The sequence below is a fragment of the Tyto alba genome, unplaced genomic scaffold, assembly GCF_018691265.1.
Source record: "Tyto alba isolate M040663 unplaced genomic scaffold, T.alba_DEE_v4.0 Super-Scaffold_22, whole genome shotgun sequence".
NCBI lineage: Eukaryota > Metazoa > Chordata > Aves > Strigiformes > Tytonidae > Tyto > Tyto alba.
The window spans coordinates 18,599,273-18,617,937 of NW_024881296.1; the positions used below are offsets into that span (position 1 = coordinate 18,599,273).

General features: G+C 36.1%; 1 protein-coding gene across 7 annotated transcripts in view; it reads left to right on the forward strand.

Moving 5' to 3' along the window:
• The window catches only part of UTRN (utrophin), a 387,073-nt gene that overhangs the window by 357,551 nt on the left and 10,857 nt on the right, over positions 1-18,665 (forward strand). For all 7 annotated transcript variants that reach the window (XM_042795633.1, XM_042795636.1, XM_042795635.1 and 4 more), the window contains 6 exons: positions 813-949; positions 2,605-2,643; positions 2,893-2,958; positions 6,164-6,229; positions 14,139-14,297; positions 14,669-14,912. In XM_042795633.1, coding sequence (XP_042651567.1) covers positions 813-949; positions 2,605-2,643; positions 2,893-2,958; positions 6,164-6,229; positions 14,139-14,297; positions 14,669-14,912 — 711 coding nt within the window. The remainder of the gene's footprint in view (positions 1-812; positions 950-2,604; positions 2,644-2,892; positions 2,959-6,163; positions 6,230-14,138; positions 14,298-14,668; positions 14,913-18,665) is intronic.

The window sequence follows — 18,665 nt, forward strand, 5'->3', positions numbered from 1 at the left end:
TTATCAGTCCTGCTTCTGACAGTGCATTTGAAAAGTGCCTGTGCAGTGGCTGTCAATTCATCTGTGGGGCTTTTTTGACTCTCGAATGATACGGTTAGTGGCAGAATCCTGTAGGAAGAGATCTGATAACTTGAGAAAATGCTTATGAAAAACTTGGCCATTGCAGTAGAGAATGATTTAGCATGTACAGCTCCCATCTTGGGATAAAACTTTCCAGTTTAAGTATAGAATGGGCAGTGAGAATGTTGTGGCACTTTGTGAATATAGGCTTAGTTGGTTTTTTTTTTAAAAAAAGAAAACCAAAACAAAACACAAAGCCATTACTGTTAACTGTATTTTTTCAGCACAGCTGTTACAAGGTTTTCCTGTCTGTTGGGTGAGTCACAAGCTTCATATATATGAGTATACTGTGCAGATTGTTTTCAGTTACTAAGAGTATCCCTTTCTATTTGGCAAACTGATTTGCCTTTTTTTATTTTCTGAAAAATTAAATTTTTGTGTTTTGTAAGACTGGTTATAAATGCTTAACTTAAGACTTGAGCCCGTTGCAGTTTTTCTCTAATTTATAAAGTAGTTGGTAAATCCAATGCACTTATTGCTGGGAATTTGAAGCCTCGATGGTTTTTCCAGTAGAAGATGCATTTGTTAGATGCATTACCATTATTATTGTACTGTATATCAGGACACTAAAGAGACAACTTTAACATTAACATTTTGAAGTTCTTCCTTGCATCCTTTTTTGGGACAGTAGCAGCACTATTATCTCAATGCTATTTAGCAATGTTCAATTGAATTTCTTTTAACTTTTTAAGACAACATCTGGGGAAGATGTACGGGACTTCACAAAGGTGCTGAAGAATAAGTTCCGGTCAAAGAAGTATTTTGCAAAGCATCCCCGACTTGGCTATCTACCTGTGCAAACAGTATTGGAGGGTGACAACCTGGAGACGTAAGCTTGATTACAGAGTAATTTCTCCTGCGATCTCTGGCCTATTTCATTAAAAACAAAGAAGTGAAACCAAAAAGTCATCAACAGCAGTTGCAGAGCCTTGTGCTGTATTATTTTCTATTAATTGTTTCACATTATTTGCAGATCTTGCCTATTTTTTAAGAAGTAACACATTTTATACTTTGATTTTCATAAGTATTATATCATGGACTTTAGCAGGTAGTGTTGGAGGGGGCTGAATGGCTGTTTTACAGAGAACACTTTTAGCTTCGGGGAGACAGCTTTTGGAAGTGCACTGTTTATTTGGTTGTGTCAAAGTCCCTGGAGTTAGAAATCTCTGAGCTAATTAAGTTTCTACAGGCTTCAGAAATATAGGTGGCCTAATAAAACAGAGCACTCTCAGTGTCTTCACAGTATTGCTTACTTATGGTGCTGGCAGAAATACCGCGCTTGATTTACTTACTTGGTAAGGACACTCTTAAAAGAGCAAAATTAAGATGTGTTGGCAGGGCACTAGAGGTAGTTTCATGGACCGACTCTCCTCGACATCCTGCAGCCTGCAGTACTGCTGCATTGTCTGAACACAGCGCTGCGTAGCTAGCAACAGCGAATGTGAAGCTTCCATGTGTAAGCTCCGCTCGTGTGCAACAGCCCAGTGCCATTGTCCACGCTCCGCTTTCGTGACCAGAGGACTGTGCATTTTATTTACAATAAGCAAACAAAACCCACTCATTAGCAGTTTAAGAAACAGGAGGAAGTAATCTGAAAACTGGTATTACTGATGGCCTGGCTTCGAAGGAAGCAACACAGAGTTAAATGTAGAAATGTTACTAGCCAGGGCAGTTGTGGGGATTTCCAACACAGGAAAGCAAAGATGCTTTGATGTGATGAAAGTTTGCCAATTGTGCCAGAAATTGGAAAGTCAAAACTGTAATCACAGGTCAGGATAAAACGCTCTTGGCCCAGTCATGTGGGAAATATACAGATAAATTGCTAGTATCATGCTGAGGAAACTGTTGGTATTGGTTCTCTCCCCTGCAGGTGGCAAAACTCAGTAATATGTTCCTTTAAGTAAAAAAAATAAGGAAAATACAAAATCCTAAATAGTTACTCAAGTGTCAAAATGTAATACAATATGTATTTACCTCTGCTTATTTTTATGCAAAAGGAAAATAAGCATTGATGACTTTGACTTATGGTGGGGTTTTTTTGCTGTCAGTAGTGGTTTCTTCCTCCAGGTATTTTGGTTGGTTGGTTGGGTTTTTTTTTTTTGTAAATAAGCTTCAGTACTTGAGGAGAATTTAAATGAACTGATTATGGTTTACAAACTGCAGTTCAATCAATAACACTGGTTTGGTATTTTTTTAAAAAATTGATTTTTATTTAACAAAATTAAGTATGTAAGTCAGTCTTCTGTCTCTCCATGATACAAGTCAGTATCTGTTGATGTCTTTTCAACATCAATTGTTGCTGATTCAAATAATCTGGATGGGTTGCTGGTTGAAATATTTTGTGCTTCTCCACCTTTCTCTTACTTAATTGGCACTAAAATTTTTTCCACCTTTCTCTTACTTAATTGGCACTAAAATTTTTGTTTCATAGTTTCTTTCTTTCTCTCTTTTTTCTTTTTTTTTCTTTTTTTGTCTTCCTTACAGTCCTATCACTCTCATCAGTATGTGGCCAGAGCAATATGAGTGAGTATGCAGAACCCCTTTGTCTGGAAATCTTATTATACTAGTTGTTTTCCTTTAGCTCAGTTGCAACTAATCTGATGTGCATGAGCTATAGGGCATGGCTGACCCAAAGCAATAATCCCCTTAGCAATATTGTGAATTTATTTATTTGCCATCAGTCAAACTTACTTTTTAAAATAATGTTGTCTATATCGTGAATTGCTTTAGACACCACTAATTTTTATTTTTGATTTTTTTTTAAAAAACTAGTCCTTCCCAGTCTCCACAGCTGTTTCATGATGACACACACTCCAGGATAGAGCAATACGCTACTAGGTAAGAGATGCACAGTTTCTCACCAGTATGCTGCATTTTGTGATTGATTCCTGAAGATTTTAATACACTCAACTGGGTAGACATTATTTATTAAAAAGATATAAATCTCTCTTCTCAGAAGTAAATAAAATGTTTTTAAATCATTAGCTTCTGAATACAGTCATATTAAAGGTAAAATAGATGTGTTAATTCCATCATTTGTCATACAGAGTGGAAACTGCTGAAGAATTACTGCGCTTTATTTCTAAAATGTGATGTTTTTCTTTTGTTTCTTCATTTTTAACCTTTGAAATAAAGTGAACTTGATGGAAATATAATTTTTCCCTGTAGGATTTTAGATCCAGAGTTTCATTTTCTTCTTTGGTAGGCTGACACTATCCATTACCACTGACTTTTAGCAGAGCATATAATAATTGCAGATGTTTTATGTTCTGGCTTTTATGGGGTCACTCTCATCCTTTCATGCTAAAACGTCTCTTATGCCAAGTCCATCTCAATGCTTCTGTGTTTTGCTGAACTCTCTTCTGTATGTTCAGAGCTGGTGATGGTTAAGCACTAGCCAGAGGTGCCCTCTCAAAAATAAGTAACACCACCCAACTTTTAGGCAACAGAGAAATTGATCCATATTACTCTGGGGACTGACTTGGTTTTGCTTTAGATGTTTTTATTGTTGTATCTGATCTCCACAACTAATAAACAATGTTAACTTTTTCAGCATTTTGAATAAAAAATCAGAGCTTATGTTTAAGTTAACTGAATTCTTATTTACGGGCACCATAAAAAAGCTTCAAAGCAGTTTGTTAAATACCTAGGGTATGCAACACATGATCTTTTCAGCAAGGGAAAAATAGGGCAGAAAATAGTGCTGAAGAGCTACCTACTGTCAGCCTCAACTTTTTTTCCCCTCCCCCAACGAGTGTTTTCATCCTTCGTTAGTAACACAGTACATTGTCAATGTTGAAGTTGTAGTGCTTTTCAACTATTTGGAACATGTCATTAATATAAATCACTCAACATTTCTTTGAATCTATAATTTAGGCCATGCTGTAATCAATTAAAACCCACGGAGAAAATAAATTGGACTTCTCTAGAAAGATGTGAGAACTTTCTGTCTCCCTATGTTCTTTTTTCAGCTTGTGGTGCCACAATACTGTGGCTTTCTGTGCCCAGATGAAGCTCAAACTCTGGACTCTCATTAAGGATCAAGGAAGATCCTAGGTGTGATGCCTATTTTCCCTCTCCTCCCCTTCAGCTCTTAGCAGTTCTGCTCTGGATTAGACTTGCTGAAGGTGGACCATGCCCTATACAGGGCTCTTTCAGGATACACAGCTAAATATGTACCTGCTGTGTGCAGACATTGGTTAGCAAAACCATAAACTTAAAAAAATACTAAGTACTACATAAGTAAGCTATCTAAAACTATTAAAGATATTTTTTTCCTTTAGTAATAAAATCTAAAAACCAGAGACATAATTCTATATCTTTCTTATAATTTTTGTGTGCTTTCTAGTTGGATCTGTTATTATGCATATTTCACATATAAACTAGTAAATATTTTTTTATTGTTCTGACCTTTTCAGCTAAGCTTCTTTCAAGAAATATTATCAGGGCTTCCCTAATAAGACTATGCCCAGTAGGCTTAAAATCTTTGTTGTCACTGATGCAAGAACATTCAACTTCCAGGTTTCTGTTAATGAAGTCCCCTACCTGCAATCAAGTACTGTCTTCCCATTCTGTCGTGCTGTGTCGCCTCTGAGTAGCTTCTAATTCCCTTTCTCAGCTTTCAGTTTGTATCCTGCCTTGACGGCTCTTTGCAACTCTAGTGTCTCTACCCTGTCTCCCTCTGCTCCCTGATCAAGGCTGTCTCCTGGATCCATATGCTATTCCAAGCAAATCCTCACTAAATGATGGAGATTGAAAACATGCTAAGTGGTAGACTCTGCATTTGTGAGTTGGGTTATCTATTACTTGCTAAGAGATTTAGGGCAGGCTCTGCTCTCCAAAAAGCACTGGGGTTTGTAATACTTCCCTATATGACAAAGAGACTGTGAAGATTAATTTTGAATGTTATGTTTCATCAAAGACTTAAAGATGCTGAGCTAAGCAGCATCACAAAGGTGACTCGCAAGCATGTTACTACCATGAACTAGATCTGTTTGAGATGCTCCAGAGCAGACATGATCTGAATCTCTCTGGTCACTTAGGAGCTTGTCCTTCCCTTCAGAGGAGGTGTTGGAACACAGCTTCCCACCCCAGCCATGATGAGATGAGGTGATCGAGACAACTTCGTCCTGTGTGTGCTTTCATTTATCCTCATTCAACCCTGAGGAATATTAACAAATGTGCAGATCAGCAAGCTTGCTCCATGCTAAAAGACACCACCAGAGTTCCCGTTTCTTTAGGGCCTTGCACATTGCTTTCTAAAAGAAGTTTGAAGATGTCTATAATAATGCATAACACACTTGCAAAAATATGCATGAAATTAAAATATCTATATAGTAAAGGAAATAGCTGTATTTGGTGCAGTCTACTATATGTGCACAGCTTTGAGTGTTCATAGATTTTTATGTATGACTCTTATGTACATAAGGTATATCTTTCCTAGAATCTTGAATAGACATAAAATTCCTGTTGTGATTTTAAAGAGCTGTATGGCCTTTAATATATACAGTATAATGATCCAGCCTGTTTCGATTAATTCCTTCCAAAACAAGGAACCATAGGCAATGAATCCCTGTAATTACACTGTTTTTTGTGTTGTTTTCCAGGACTTGTCTGTCCACAGTGGGATGTTATTTGCCAAGCATAATTTCGGATGTTGCATGTGCTATACTTAAAAACTATTCATCCTCTTTTGTTAGTCTAGCTTTATAAAATTCAAAAAGAAAACCATCTGTGAAAACATCTCTTTAACTAATTTTACCAAGAGAATTGTGGCGAAGCTAATGATAATTATACTAGAGACAGAAAATATACTTGTTCTTTGTTGTTTGGCAAGTAGAATTAGTTAATCATAGCACAAGTTTCTCATAAAAGTCCTCTGGATTATAGGTTTTTTGTCACAAAATCTAGGAGTTTATTCCTATTCATGTATACCAAGATTGCCATATCTAAGCCGTTTCTAAGTAGAACTGATCTTCACACTGCCCCTGCTTAAACTGCACAGCATGTTCTCTGAAGGTCACTGTCTTTCCCTGCCTTTCAGGCTCGCGCAGATGGAACGGACCAACGGCTCCTTCCTCACGGACAGTAGCTCCACCACCGGAAGCGTGTAAGTAACTCATACTCATTAAGGATGCCAGGAACTTCAGTTATAGATGCATGGTATAACCTTCATCAGTTGTAACATGGGACTTAGTCCCAGTGAAAGTAGTTAATAAGTTTGACCGCAAGGATGCCTGCATAAATTTCATTATTCCAAGCACCAGTTGTAGAAAGAGGTGATGATCATTTTATGTGTTAAGGGAATTCTACATTTGACAGCCATTGTGCTTTAAAAGTGAAGATATTTTGTGCAACTGGAAAAAAGTCACACCTCTATAGGTTCTAGTTTATATTCCTTTTCTGCTGTTATCATAGTATAAAAGAAAACAAATCCTTCTGTGTTGAAGTGAACAATGGAGTGGGTCAAAAGCTTGTGCTAAATCCCGGGACTATTTTCTCACTGAAAAAAAACCTATTGAAGATTCTTCAGGGCCAGAACAGTGTTACTAATTCTTGTTTATATTTGTTTGCTGATCCATCTGTTTGTGCTTGGGGATATAAACATAGTCCTACATTAATTTTATCAATGCCATTTTCTTTTTTGAATTATGTATCACTTTTTATAAAAACTTTCATTAAAATGCATTGAAGAACCTGGAAAAGATATAACCCCTTGAATTAATGATGAATTAAATATGATTTTTTTCAGTGTAAAACTACATGAATGTCTTAACCTCACTGTATCATTGGTTCTGTTAATTAAATCAGTGTAGTAGGACTCTGCCTCATTTAAGTTATTAATGAATGTCATCAGCATTTTTAAAGAGGAAGCATAGATTTTTCTTATTCAGCTTTAGTTAGAAAATGCTACTGTTCTCAATAATACTTTCATCTACTGTTTTTAAAATCTAATAATGAAATTATTCTACCTATGAATGTACTGACAATTTGAGATTTAAAAAATACTTCAGAGAAGCACATGTGACCAACTTTAAATAATTCATCTTTCCTGCTTAATTAACTCTATTTACATAGCTAATAAAACTGTTTTCATCTGTTACTGTTTTCGTGTGTTTCTGTCACTGGTGCGCCTACCAGTGAGAGAAATGCAGCCAAAATATTCCCTTCTGATTTTCTTTCAAAAAAAAAAAAAATGAGCAAACATACTGTCACTTGGCAGGAAAGCTGAAAACTTGGAGGCAGCTAAATGCCTACACACTTGAGTGATTTATTTTGCAATTAATGAGTCTACCCATATGCAAAGACCAAACCATCCATCCCAATGGTAAAAAGGGGTGTATATGCTTAATTTTTACTGACAAATTAGCCATTGCAAATTAGAAATTTCCCTGATCACCTATAAAAATGACCTTTATTTTAAGAAAAAGGAAGAACTTGGTGAATTTGTGTACCACCATGTGAGAGGGACCTCTGAATTTGGGTCTCAGTCCTGTTGTCAAAAAGGGACTGTTACACAATCAAAATATGCAGAGATTTAGAGGCCAAGGACAATAAAGTAACTTTGTACCCAATGACATGTTCTGTTTTATTTGCAGATAATCATGCTTTCATTAAGGTAAACACTGAAGTACTCACAAAATTCTGAAGAGCTGTTGTTTAAAGTTTGGAGTTAAGCTATTATCATAGAATCATTTAGTTTGGAAAAGACCTTTAAGATCATGCAATTCAACTGTAAACACTGACAAGTCTACCACTAAACCATGTCCCTAAGCATCACATCTACATCTAGGTCTTTTACATACCTCCAGGGATGGTGACTCAACCGCTTCCCTGGGCAGCCTGTTCCAATGCTTGATAAGCCTTTTGGTGAAGAAATTTTTCTCAGGGGTCTATAGAGCTATGAAGTTTGGATCCCAGTTTGGATCATAAATCACCTACAGCTGGAACATTGGGAATTTAGGATTATTCTAAATTTAGGAGAATTCAGCTTTATTCTTACTGTTCAGATGCATGGAAATAAGCATGGTGTAATCATTCTATATAGATTTAATTTGAAGGAGCAATCTGAAATTTGGATGAATATTTTTTCAGCTCAGATGCCCCTGCTGTAAACCTATCTGAGCAAAATCTAATTTTCTTACAGTATTCTTTCAAATATTCAGGAGATGATTACTGGTTTGGAAATAAAATTCACTGCTGCTTGTAATTGGAGTTTTGTTCTGTGATCTCATTTTTACTGGTCCTCAGGAGTACTTCAGTTTACTGTGAACCTAGAACAGAGGCATAGTTGCACTTAACGTTACTGCTTTGGTCTTGTCAGGTTCACAGGTTCATCAAGACTTTTAATACTCATCATGCTTCAAAGAGTATGTATAAGAAGTCTTCTACATTTGAATTAGAGAACTTCTGTTGTCTGTTAAACATCACGAGGGTTTTTTGCTGGAATGTTTCGCAATATGCCCTTGATTAAGAAAACATTTTTTGAAGAAATTTCTTGGGTTTTAACTAACCTGTTATCTTGAATGTCATTGTGACTTCTTCTGTCTCTCTAACTAAGCTTTTCTAACCTTCTCCTAAAGGTATGTGAATTCCATTAAAAAATTCATTTTCCTCAGTTGGAAAAACTATTTGTAGATAGCAAAAAAAAAACCCTCATAGTCTCTACTGTAGTATGTCCAGCTTCTTAACAAATATTCTAATGCTCTCATGTGTAAGTTTTCTGATATAAATAAGTTGAATACAAATATTTTTCCTTCATATAGTCTTCTCAATACATTAAGGAGTTCTAAATGTTTAGACCAGACTGTTGTGATGAATTTTCTTTGTCTTTAATTCATGTGAAAACACCTATATCTTGAAAGCAGACTAGCATCTTTACAAGTGAAGGTGAGCAGAAAATAAAAATGAAGACTTTGCAACGAAAAATGATAAATAATGTCCCTATGCCTCACGATTTGACAAATCATGATGTAGTAGAATGACAAAAACAAACAAACAAACAAAAAACCAACAACAACAAACAAACAAACAAACAAACAAAAAAATAACCAAAACATTAGAAATAGGACAAGAATGTAACTCTCATTCCTGTAATGTACAAACTATCCTATCTAGCCCATACTGAAGTTAATTGCGCTGGACATAGTATAAAAACTTTCTGTATAAATGTGAATGTTTAATAACTGTTTTCTGATTAATGGCTTTACTACCAGTTATCTTCATGTCTGCACCACTGTTGATGCCACTTCATGCTCAACTGAAGGCAGAGTAGGAATGTAGCTGAACTTTTACTTGTTAGGGAGCTGCGCACCCAGGTGCAGGTGTAGGAACAAGCAGCAAAGGTCAGTGGTATTTTTAGCTGGCACTGCCACTCAATGTGTTGTAAGTCAAACTGGAGCCCCAATATGTAGTACCTGAATACTTGTAACATGATATAAGTGGTTAAGAGGCATCTTACCATAGTGTGGAATTAGTTCCATGTGATGATAAAATTAGGAGAACATGTAAGTTAAAGACAGAGCATTTTGGAGTACCTTCTTAAACCCTATTCTAATATTTCTCATAGCATCAGTAGGTGAAGGTACACTTTCTTTGGACTAGAATGCATGCTGCTTTGCATGAGAGACACAGGAAAAAATAAAACGATCAATAAAGGGTGTTTACAAATACACACATCTTACTATATGAAATCTAACTTAACAATCAGTTTTCTTAATTGGATGAAATAATACACTAATGAAAAGTGACTGTCAGGAAATCTGAATTTTTCTTTCCACATCACAGTCTTGCAAGGGAAGTTATATGCAACATTATTTGCCTCTCGCTTCTTCCATGCATAATGCATGTTTTGGAATTGACCTCTTGAAAATATATATCCATAAAAGAATAGGGTGTTTCAAAGACCATTTTTCCTGGGTTTCCTTGTGGGAGTGTTCTTTTCCTTTGAGGTGTACTTCTTTAAACTCTGACCTCATGGGACGTCATTTTTACTGCTCTCTACTGTGGTGAAATGCTGAAAAGGAGCTGCAGTCTCTGCTGCTGGAGGACGTTGTGTACCTCTAGCTTTTTCTCAAATCATGTAGGGTCTCCAGGAAAATAACCACCAAAAAAGGATGAGGAATTTATTTTGATGTTGTGCTTTTATTTTGGTTACTGATTGCCATCTCCGACCAAGTCTGCAGAGGAGAGTCCCAGATTCTCAAAATGAAAGTGTTTTCATGGAATGGAGCATGTGCCACTCCCTTACGTTGTAGGTCATTTTGAAGCTCTGCCATGGAACTCCCGTGCTACTAATGAATCTGTCTTAATTACAGTCATAAGGTTTATTGGTGCAGGTTCGAGCTTCTGTTTTTTTGAACTAGTAATTTTGCAAAACAGAACAGACATGGAACACATGGTAAAAATACACTTTTCCTTCAGAAGACTTATTTTATCAGGCACTTCCTCCAGCATGTGAAAAAGCCTGCTGTCAGCTGCAAAGTGTGGTGCCTAAAAAAAGACCAGTCAATATTCACAGTCTGTCTTGTACAGTTTCTGAGACTCTGAACTAGTGGGAGAGGAGAGAAATAAAATTTTTTTTAGCCTGAATAACTAGAAGTCCAAAATAGAAAATTAGATGTATTTAGTTATATTGATCTCACCTATGGGACCACAGTACAGTCAAAAGTATTTCAGCATTTACTGTGTAAACTCTTTCTTTAAGGGCTTTATAAGTTTCATTTAAAAATGAGCTTATGCCTAATGCAAAATCTTGACAGAATCTCAGTTTTAACAAATTCAAATAATATAATAAATCCAGCTTTACAGAGCCCTGTTTTTTTTTTTTTAAAAAAAAAAAAAATAAATCCATTTCAGGTAACCTACATAGTTGTTTATAAACTAATTCATCTTAAAATGTAGGCAGCAGCTTTTTGATGCCTAATTAAAATAACCAGACTAAACTACTTGGTCACGTGAACCTTTCCTGACAACATCAACACCCTTAAACAAAACAAGGCTGTGTGTGTATTTACACTGTATCACTCGATATGTAAACAGTGTTTTGAAACCTGGATGCTGAAGCTGTGTTCTCTCTCTGGCCTGCTTTAATGCTCCGTTTCTGTGCTCCCTTGAGTCACCAGAGCACTCCTGGCTTGGTGCAGCCATTCGGGTTGCAGTGAGGGGAGTCTGCACGTTTCGCAGTGCTGTAGGAGCCCTGCTATGTGCCACGGAGTTTGAAGCCTCAGAAGGTGTTACATCACTTCAAAAATTTATTTAGAAGGGGTGAGGTTATTTTATCAAGATGGTTAAAGGGTGAAGTACCATGAGGTTTTTGTTATCACGTTAGAACCTGATCCAAACTCCATTAACTGCAATAGCCTTTGTTTTAGTTTTAACTAGGCTAATGCAAAATAACAGTGAGTGATTAGGAGTTTCCCTGAGATCACTCAAGTAGTGGAGAAGAGAAAGCAGTTAGAGGCTTTTTTCTGTAGGTAAGGGGAAAAAAAAAAAAAAAAAAAAAAGAGCACTGTTCTGTTTCTTTTTCAGCTAACACTGTCAGATATCCCCTATGTTTTTGAGGGACTTAAATGCACATACAACCCAATTATTTTTTAATTCTATAGCTGTATTTAATGAAAAAATCATTACATTTAATCTTTGCATGAGAAGATCCATATTGTCATTTCTTCTCATGAATGTAGTACTCACTACTGCCAAGACAGATAAGAAATACATGAATGTACATTATTTCCTTTAAACTTTTGACTCATTAAAATCAGAATAACTCACTAAATAGGTTCCTTTTCCAATTTTACATGTAAGCCTTCAGCAAACCAGTAGTTAATTTCTAAAGGTAGGATGTAGGAAAGTTATATGCAACCAGAGCTCTGTGGAAGAATCTCTTCATATCTGAACTATTTTTAAACTTTGTATCATAAATGAACTTAAATGGAATAGAATGCCATGAACTTTTAAAGTGGATAGAACTGTCACAGGCTATACTTTTTTCTGTTTGACTTGGGTTTTTTAGGTGTGGTGTTACTTGATGCACATTTGTTTGATTGTCCAGATTTTCAAATCTCAGTGACAAGTTGTAAAATGGAAGACCACATGATAGCTTTGGATAGATAGTGAATAATTATCCTTGAGAAGAAATAGTTTAGTGTTGTTGCACCATAGGATTAGTCTTCAGTAAAAAGTTTGTCTTAAGCAGTACTACAAAGTACCAAATCACTTTGCTGCATGATAGAAGTACTTTTCTGAGAGACACACCAGGAATCGGTATTTATTAAATCTGTAGTTATTTTGTCCTGCTCCTAATACTGGTGATGCTTTTAAATGGGTATTGATGTACAGTTACCAAAAAGTCTTGGTTCAGCAGGATAAAATTGGGTCTTCCGTTACACAAATCAGTATGTTTGCAAGTCTTGTTTGTTCCCGTCACATGCATTTGTTCCCTTTACCCCAAGAGCTTGAATTTATTTCTGAGAAAACATACCTGTAACACCTGTGTTTTACTTGTACATGTGTTTATTTTATAGATTATTTTTCACCACAGAAATAACTTATGTTTCTTACAGAGTATACATTTCTAAATAACTGGTTTTACTACTCATTCAAATGAGACTGTACATTTGGATCTTTTATGATGAAAGATGTTAAATTGACTGACAGGAAATTTTAAAAAGCCTCTTGAAAAGCTCCATTACACTTTTACTTGGAAAAGAAATACTTTGCATATAATGAACTTCCTGGTTTTTGTACATGCTTTCAAAGGCAGTCCTTGAAGATACTTGTCATTATGTCAGACCACAGTTCCAACAATAGGAGGGAAAAGGTCAGCATAAGAAATAATTGAATATGAAAAAGTCTCTTTTCTAAATGATATTGAATATGTGTATATATACTGCTCATGTGTTTTTCTCTCTGTTGTTGATCATTCTGTAACTTTAGAAGATCTTTAGGGTAAAGTTTATAGGGACAATATTTCAGAATATCGTAAGGTATGCAGTCTCTGTTTAGTAGTTAGGCAAAGAAGAGGATTTAAGGAGGGTTTTCCTCAGCATTCATATTGCTGCAGCAATTTCTCTCTTAAAAACATGAATAGTATGTGTTTTTCTGTTGTTGATTTATCCTTCTTGAGTAAACATGAAAGTGAACTGTTTTTAGGACATGGTATCCTTCACTTTCTATTCATGTGCCTTTACTTATGGAGAAAAGCTGGCAACTGAGGAAGAAAGACACACCTATACAAAAGCAAACTCATTTGGTCATTGTAGCATAATTGAAAGTGTCAAGACTTCTGTATCTCCTTACCAGAAGGTAATTTCTGGGTGAGTCAGGAGGAGGACAGTGTTATAGTTTATTTCTATTCCTGAATCTATGAGGAGGAGGAGATCTGCTACCCTTGAGGAGTTTCAATGAATTGCATGTGTGTATCAAAATGGGGGGGGGGGGGGAAGGAATAGAAGGCTAATTCAAAATCCATAGAATTATTTTTGCAGTATTGTCAATCCCTTTGTGTAGCACACAGTGTTAACTAGATACTTGATGATTCATTACTTTATGACTTCTTGGAGAATTTTGTGGGGATTTTTTTATCTCTAATTTTATGAAGTAAATTAAGCACAACAAAATTTGCTCCTAAGGAATATTAAAAATGTCACTTACTTATGTTCGAAAAAAAAGGAACTACCAGATAGCTTCTTTGTTTTTATTTATTTTTAAGGCATTTCAAATTAGTCATCTTTGGTTTATATTATCTCTGATTCTTGGTTTCACTATTTTTTTCAAACCACCAGCAGCATTTGCTCTTTATGCATACTTTAAAGTAAACTGATCATTTACACTACTACAGATCAGTCTTTTTCCTGTGCGTTGTGTTTATGTGGTGTTTTGCAGTATATTTTTTAGGTTTATTTCCTGCTCTTTTAGTCCTTTTTCATAAACAAAGCTCTTCAGCTTGACAAAGATGTTTGCTCACATAATAAACATTTTACTGCTGTGTCTTTATCTGTGTTGTTTCATTTCTCTAGAGAGGATGAGCATACCCTTATCCAACAGTATTGTCAGACACTGGGAGGAGAGTCACCCGTGAGTCAGCCACAGAGTCCTGCTCAGATACTCAAGTCAGTGGAAAGGGAAGAGAGAGGAGAGTTGGAGCGCATCATTGCTGACCTTGAGGAAGAGCAAAGGTCTCATAATCATCCTATCTGGTGTCTGAATTGTCACCTTGTTGTTTGAGCCATGCATGTACTATGTATAGTAGTTGGAGATGAGAAGAGATGGACCTAGGAGTCATGATTTTAGAAAAAAAAAAAATCAATCAAAGCATATGTCATGTGTTGCCTGACTCTGTTAGTAGAAGAGGGTGTGTCTGTGATAAATACCTTAGTTTTACCTCTACTTTGTTCTTTTATGGGTTTTCTTCCTATAAACCATAAGTCAAGACATTGTCTTTGTATAATCCACTTGTGGTTTTAGTTAGAAGTGATGATAACATTGATCTAAGGAAGTTTTTTATTTTAATTTGCTTGTCATTCTCCTCCTCTTTTCAATATACCAGGAGCCTGCAGATAGAATATGAGCAACTAAAGGAACAACATCTTAGGAGAGGAATAAACTCTCTTGCATCACCTCCTGACTCCATTGTGTCACCTCAGCATACTTCTGAAGATGCTGAGCTCATTGCTGAAGCTAAACTCCTGAGGCAACATAAAGGTCGCCTGGAAGCAAGGATGCAAATACTAGAAGATCACAATAAACAATTGGAATCTCAACTTCACCGGCTACGGCAGCTACTTGAGCAGGTAGATGTACATTGATGTCTTTCACCTGTGTTGTTTCTGCACAATGGATTTCTTCATAAAACAAAGGCATTGGAATTTTACTGCATATATTTTTACCACTCTAGCTTCATCTGTTGCGCTTGGTCATTTCTAGGATGGATGGATAGTTTTTCCTGCCCTCTAGTATAAGCCGTGGTGGAAGTCAAATGAAGACAAGGTGATTACAGGTGCTGGAGTGATCATGGTAAATTATGAAACAATGAGAATAACACAGACAAGTACAATAGTTTTTCATTAATTAAAAAGACGAGGGAAGAAAATATATACCCTATTCCAAGTAGTGGTGCCAGTCTCACCCTGTATTTGACTTAAGTTTTCCAATCTTTCCTTAAATAATTTGTTTATTTGTTGTCTTGATTAGTCACTGAAACTTTTCTTCACGTGCCAACGACAGATGGCCAAAGGTACATCTAAAATGCAAAGGAACAATTCAGTACATTAAAAATCCAATTCTTCTTGAGTAGCATATTTAGACCAATAAGCTAGAGCAAAATGTTCTGCACACAAGGAAATGCTGAAGGCAAGAGCCTTTTAGCAAATGACAGCAGCTAGAGATCGTAGGGTTTCTTTGGGGAAGAAACGTTGGTTGTTTATGAAGTCAGCCCTACGCACATCTAGATTATAAAAATAACAGCAGCAACATCTACAAGGTGTTGTTAGAGATGTTAGTTTGTACTATATCGTGTGTGGAAGCTTGAATGATGAAGAGAAATCTGTATGAATGTTTTCTCCAAACTAATCATTACACCTGGGTTAGAGTACAGTAAGGTGAATGATTCTTGCTTTTCATGAGTCAGGTGACTGGCTGTATGTAGTAGAGGATTTAACTAAGCCAAGAAATAGACCGCATAAACAGGTATCAAAATGGCATAAGTTCCTGCCGTAGATGATACTCTCATTAGAGTGATAAAAATATTTTTTGTTTGTTTGTTTCAGTGGATGACTTTGTTATTTTTCTAGGCAGTTTTGGCTGAATAGCATGAAGATGCATCTGTTCCAATGGCTTCCCTGCCCCTCTAGCAGAGTAATTTTGTTGTTGTTACTGTTATTCTAGCATCTTTAATCAGTATTTGAGTAGCTTAAATATTTAACAGGGGAGATAACAACTGGTGCAACTGTTAACATTCATGATGTAAATATTTTGAGAACTATGGCCAATACTAGGTGTTTCAGAGAAGGACTTAAAATCTGCAAAGAAATAGCTGTAGAATAGAAACACAGAAGTTCTGCCAAACCCTCAGACACTTTCAGTTTAGTGCATAGAGCAGGAACATATACATCCTTTAAAACTTTCTTTTTTATGTAATGTAGCTGTGGATATTCTTATAATTTTGTAATCTTTTCAGTACCCTTATAACATTCCTAGTAAGACATTTAGTCTTACATGTGTGTTGTGATAAAGTGGGTGGGTGTAGGGGCAGTAGTTTCTTCTCATTGGTTCTGCCTTCATATTTTTCTAGTCATTCTGTAGTAGCTTGTGGTTTCTGATAGGGTACTGTAGAACAGAGGTGATCTTTTTCAATATTTCTGATCGTTTACACCTCATTTACTATATACTGTTGCTCTTTTGCTTCCTGTCCAAAATCTCCTGCCTCTGTGGGAGTGATGCTGTGCTTCTGATGGGTCCAGGTGCCATTGCCTAAGCTGTTCCTGTTTCTCCTCTGTCTTTTAATGAAGTAGCTAGTACAGTCAAGTATATGAGAAAGTCTGCATTATTGCTTTTATAATATATATGTGACTTTTCAATATGCCTTTCTATATGCATCCTTACTTTATTTAGTGGCGATTTTTTGACCTACCACTAAGTAGGTTTTTTGTAAGCTGTCCCCAAGGATGATGAAGCTATACCCCTGAAGGGGATTCAGAAATTATAAATAATTCAAATTTTTAGTACATGTTCTTTGAAACGTCTTTATTTAGACATTAATATAATTATGAAGCCGCACTGAATCCCATAACTGCCCCCTTAACTTTCTGAAAAAATGACCATTCTTTAGCATGTTTGCTTTTCTGGCACGTAGACCATTACTGTCGGTGAAAGTCTTTACCTCTTTCACTGCTTGGGGAAGGGCTTTATCAGAAGTCAAATGAGAATCTAAGTATATTTATTTGTCTCTCTTGCTTTTATATTGACCATCCCAGCTATTTTTAAGTGGATATAAGGAATACCTTTTCTCATTAATGAGATGAATGATTTGCTTGATGAGATGAAGATTCTCGTAAGTCCCGATGTCAAAATATATAACAACTCTGTAATTCCTGTAATAATAATTATTACTATTAAAGGACACAACTGTCTTACAGCATTTTCTTTACCATGACTGGCATTTCATGCCATCTCTTTTTCTGTCAACAGGAAGTCTCTCCATTTCTCTTCTCCACTCAGCCTCCTGACTGTTGTTTGGGTTAATAACTTGCCACTGAATCTAAAATACTGAGACTTTTTTCTTTAAAAGATATGGAGTGAGTCTAACTACACACAAGTATTTGGGTAGAGAATTAATGAAATTTAGAAACATTCCTGTAGTAACTGTTTAAGCTAGATGAGACCATTCTAGGACATTCTTTAGAGAGCACCTTTAACAGAAAAATACATGCCTCCTCACTGCACACTTGCCTACTTTGGGTCACAATTCTGAGGTTACCACACTATTTTTATTTTAGCAAGCCCAAAGGATTGGTAGCTGTCACACAATGTAGTCATTTTTGCCTGCTTGATTGATTATAGTGCCAAAGAGGAAGGTGAAACAGAAATGGTGTGTGACAACTGATACCAACATATTAATTGTACAGAGACTCCATTTTCATTTTCCTTTCTTCAGCCGTTTTAGATAATATATGTGCAAAGTAGAAGACCTATTATGAAGGGCATTTAAAGTCTGTTTGGATTTTTCTCTACTTGTCTGAGCTACTGAAATTTTTCATACTGGATTTGATATTGTAGTTAATGGGAGCTAAAATCATCTGTCAATGGCTATATGATCCGACTCAGTAAATAGGGACTGAGGGTCCCTCTCTAACTGAAAACAGAGGAGCTTTATCAGAAGAGGAGAGGAGACTTTATTTCTTTTGTAGCTGGGAGAATAAGTCTGGAACAAGAAGAAGCATCTGTAATGGATTTGGTAAGGAAACTGGCCTTTCTGAGGTTTATTGTGATTCAGAGGTTGGAGGGGAGTGCTTTGTTTTGTTTTTTACCCAAAGCAACAGAAGTCAAGAGAACAGGTATGTCTTAACTATCCATTAAGCCACAGAACACTTCAGGCTCTTTGGGAAAGACACCAGCAGGAAGCACAGTGAAATAAGACACTGTAGATCAAAACTGGTTAAAATAATTATCTCCTTTGAAATGCTTTAAAAACTGCTGTAATACAGAAAAATCCCTCAATTTCAGAGTTTTCTGGAGAAAAACTTGTCTGTTCCTTCATATCTTTATTTGGTTTTGCATAAAAAGAAGTTAAAAAACTCCCAGAAACGAGTTGGAAACTTCCCACTCATCCTTATAGAGGCATGTTTGATACCGCTGTTTTTATTTATTCAGGAAGAAGTAGGAGGCATATAGTAACATCTAGGATTATTTTCTGATGGTTTCTGGATTAAGAGTTGTCTGCTGGGTTGTTCTGAATAAGAATTCATTAACTTCATGATACCTGAAGGGGGTTGGTGATGGAAGTGATCAGATTTTATAGGTGTTATGCAACTGGAGTCAGGTAGAAC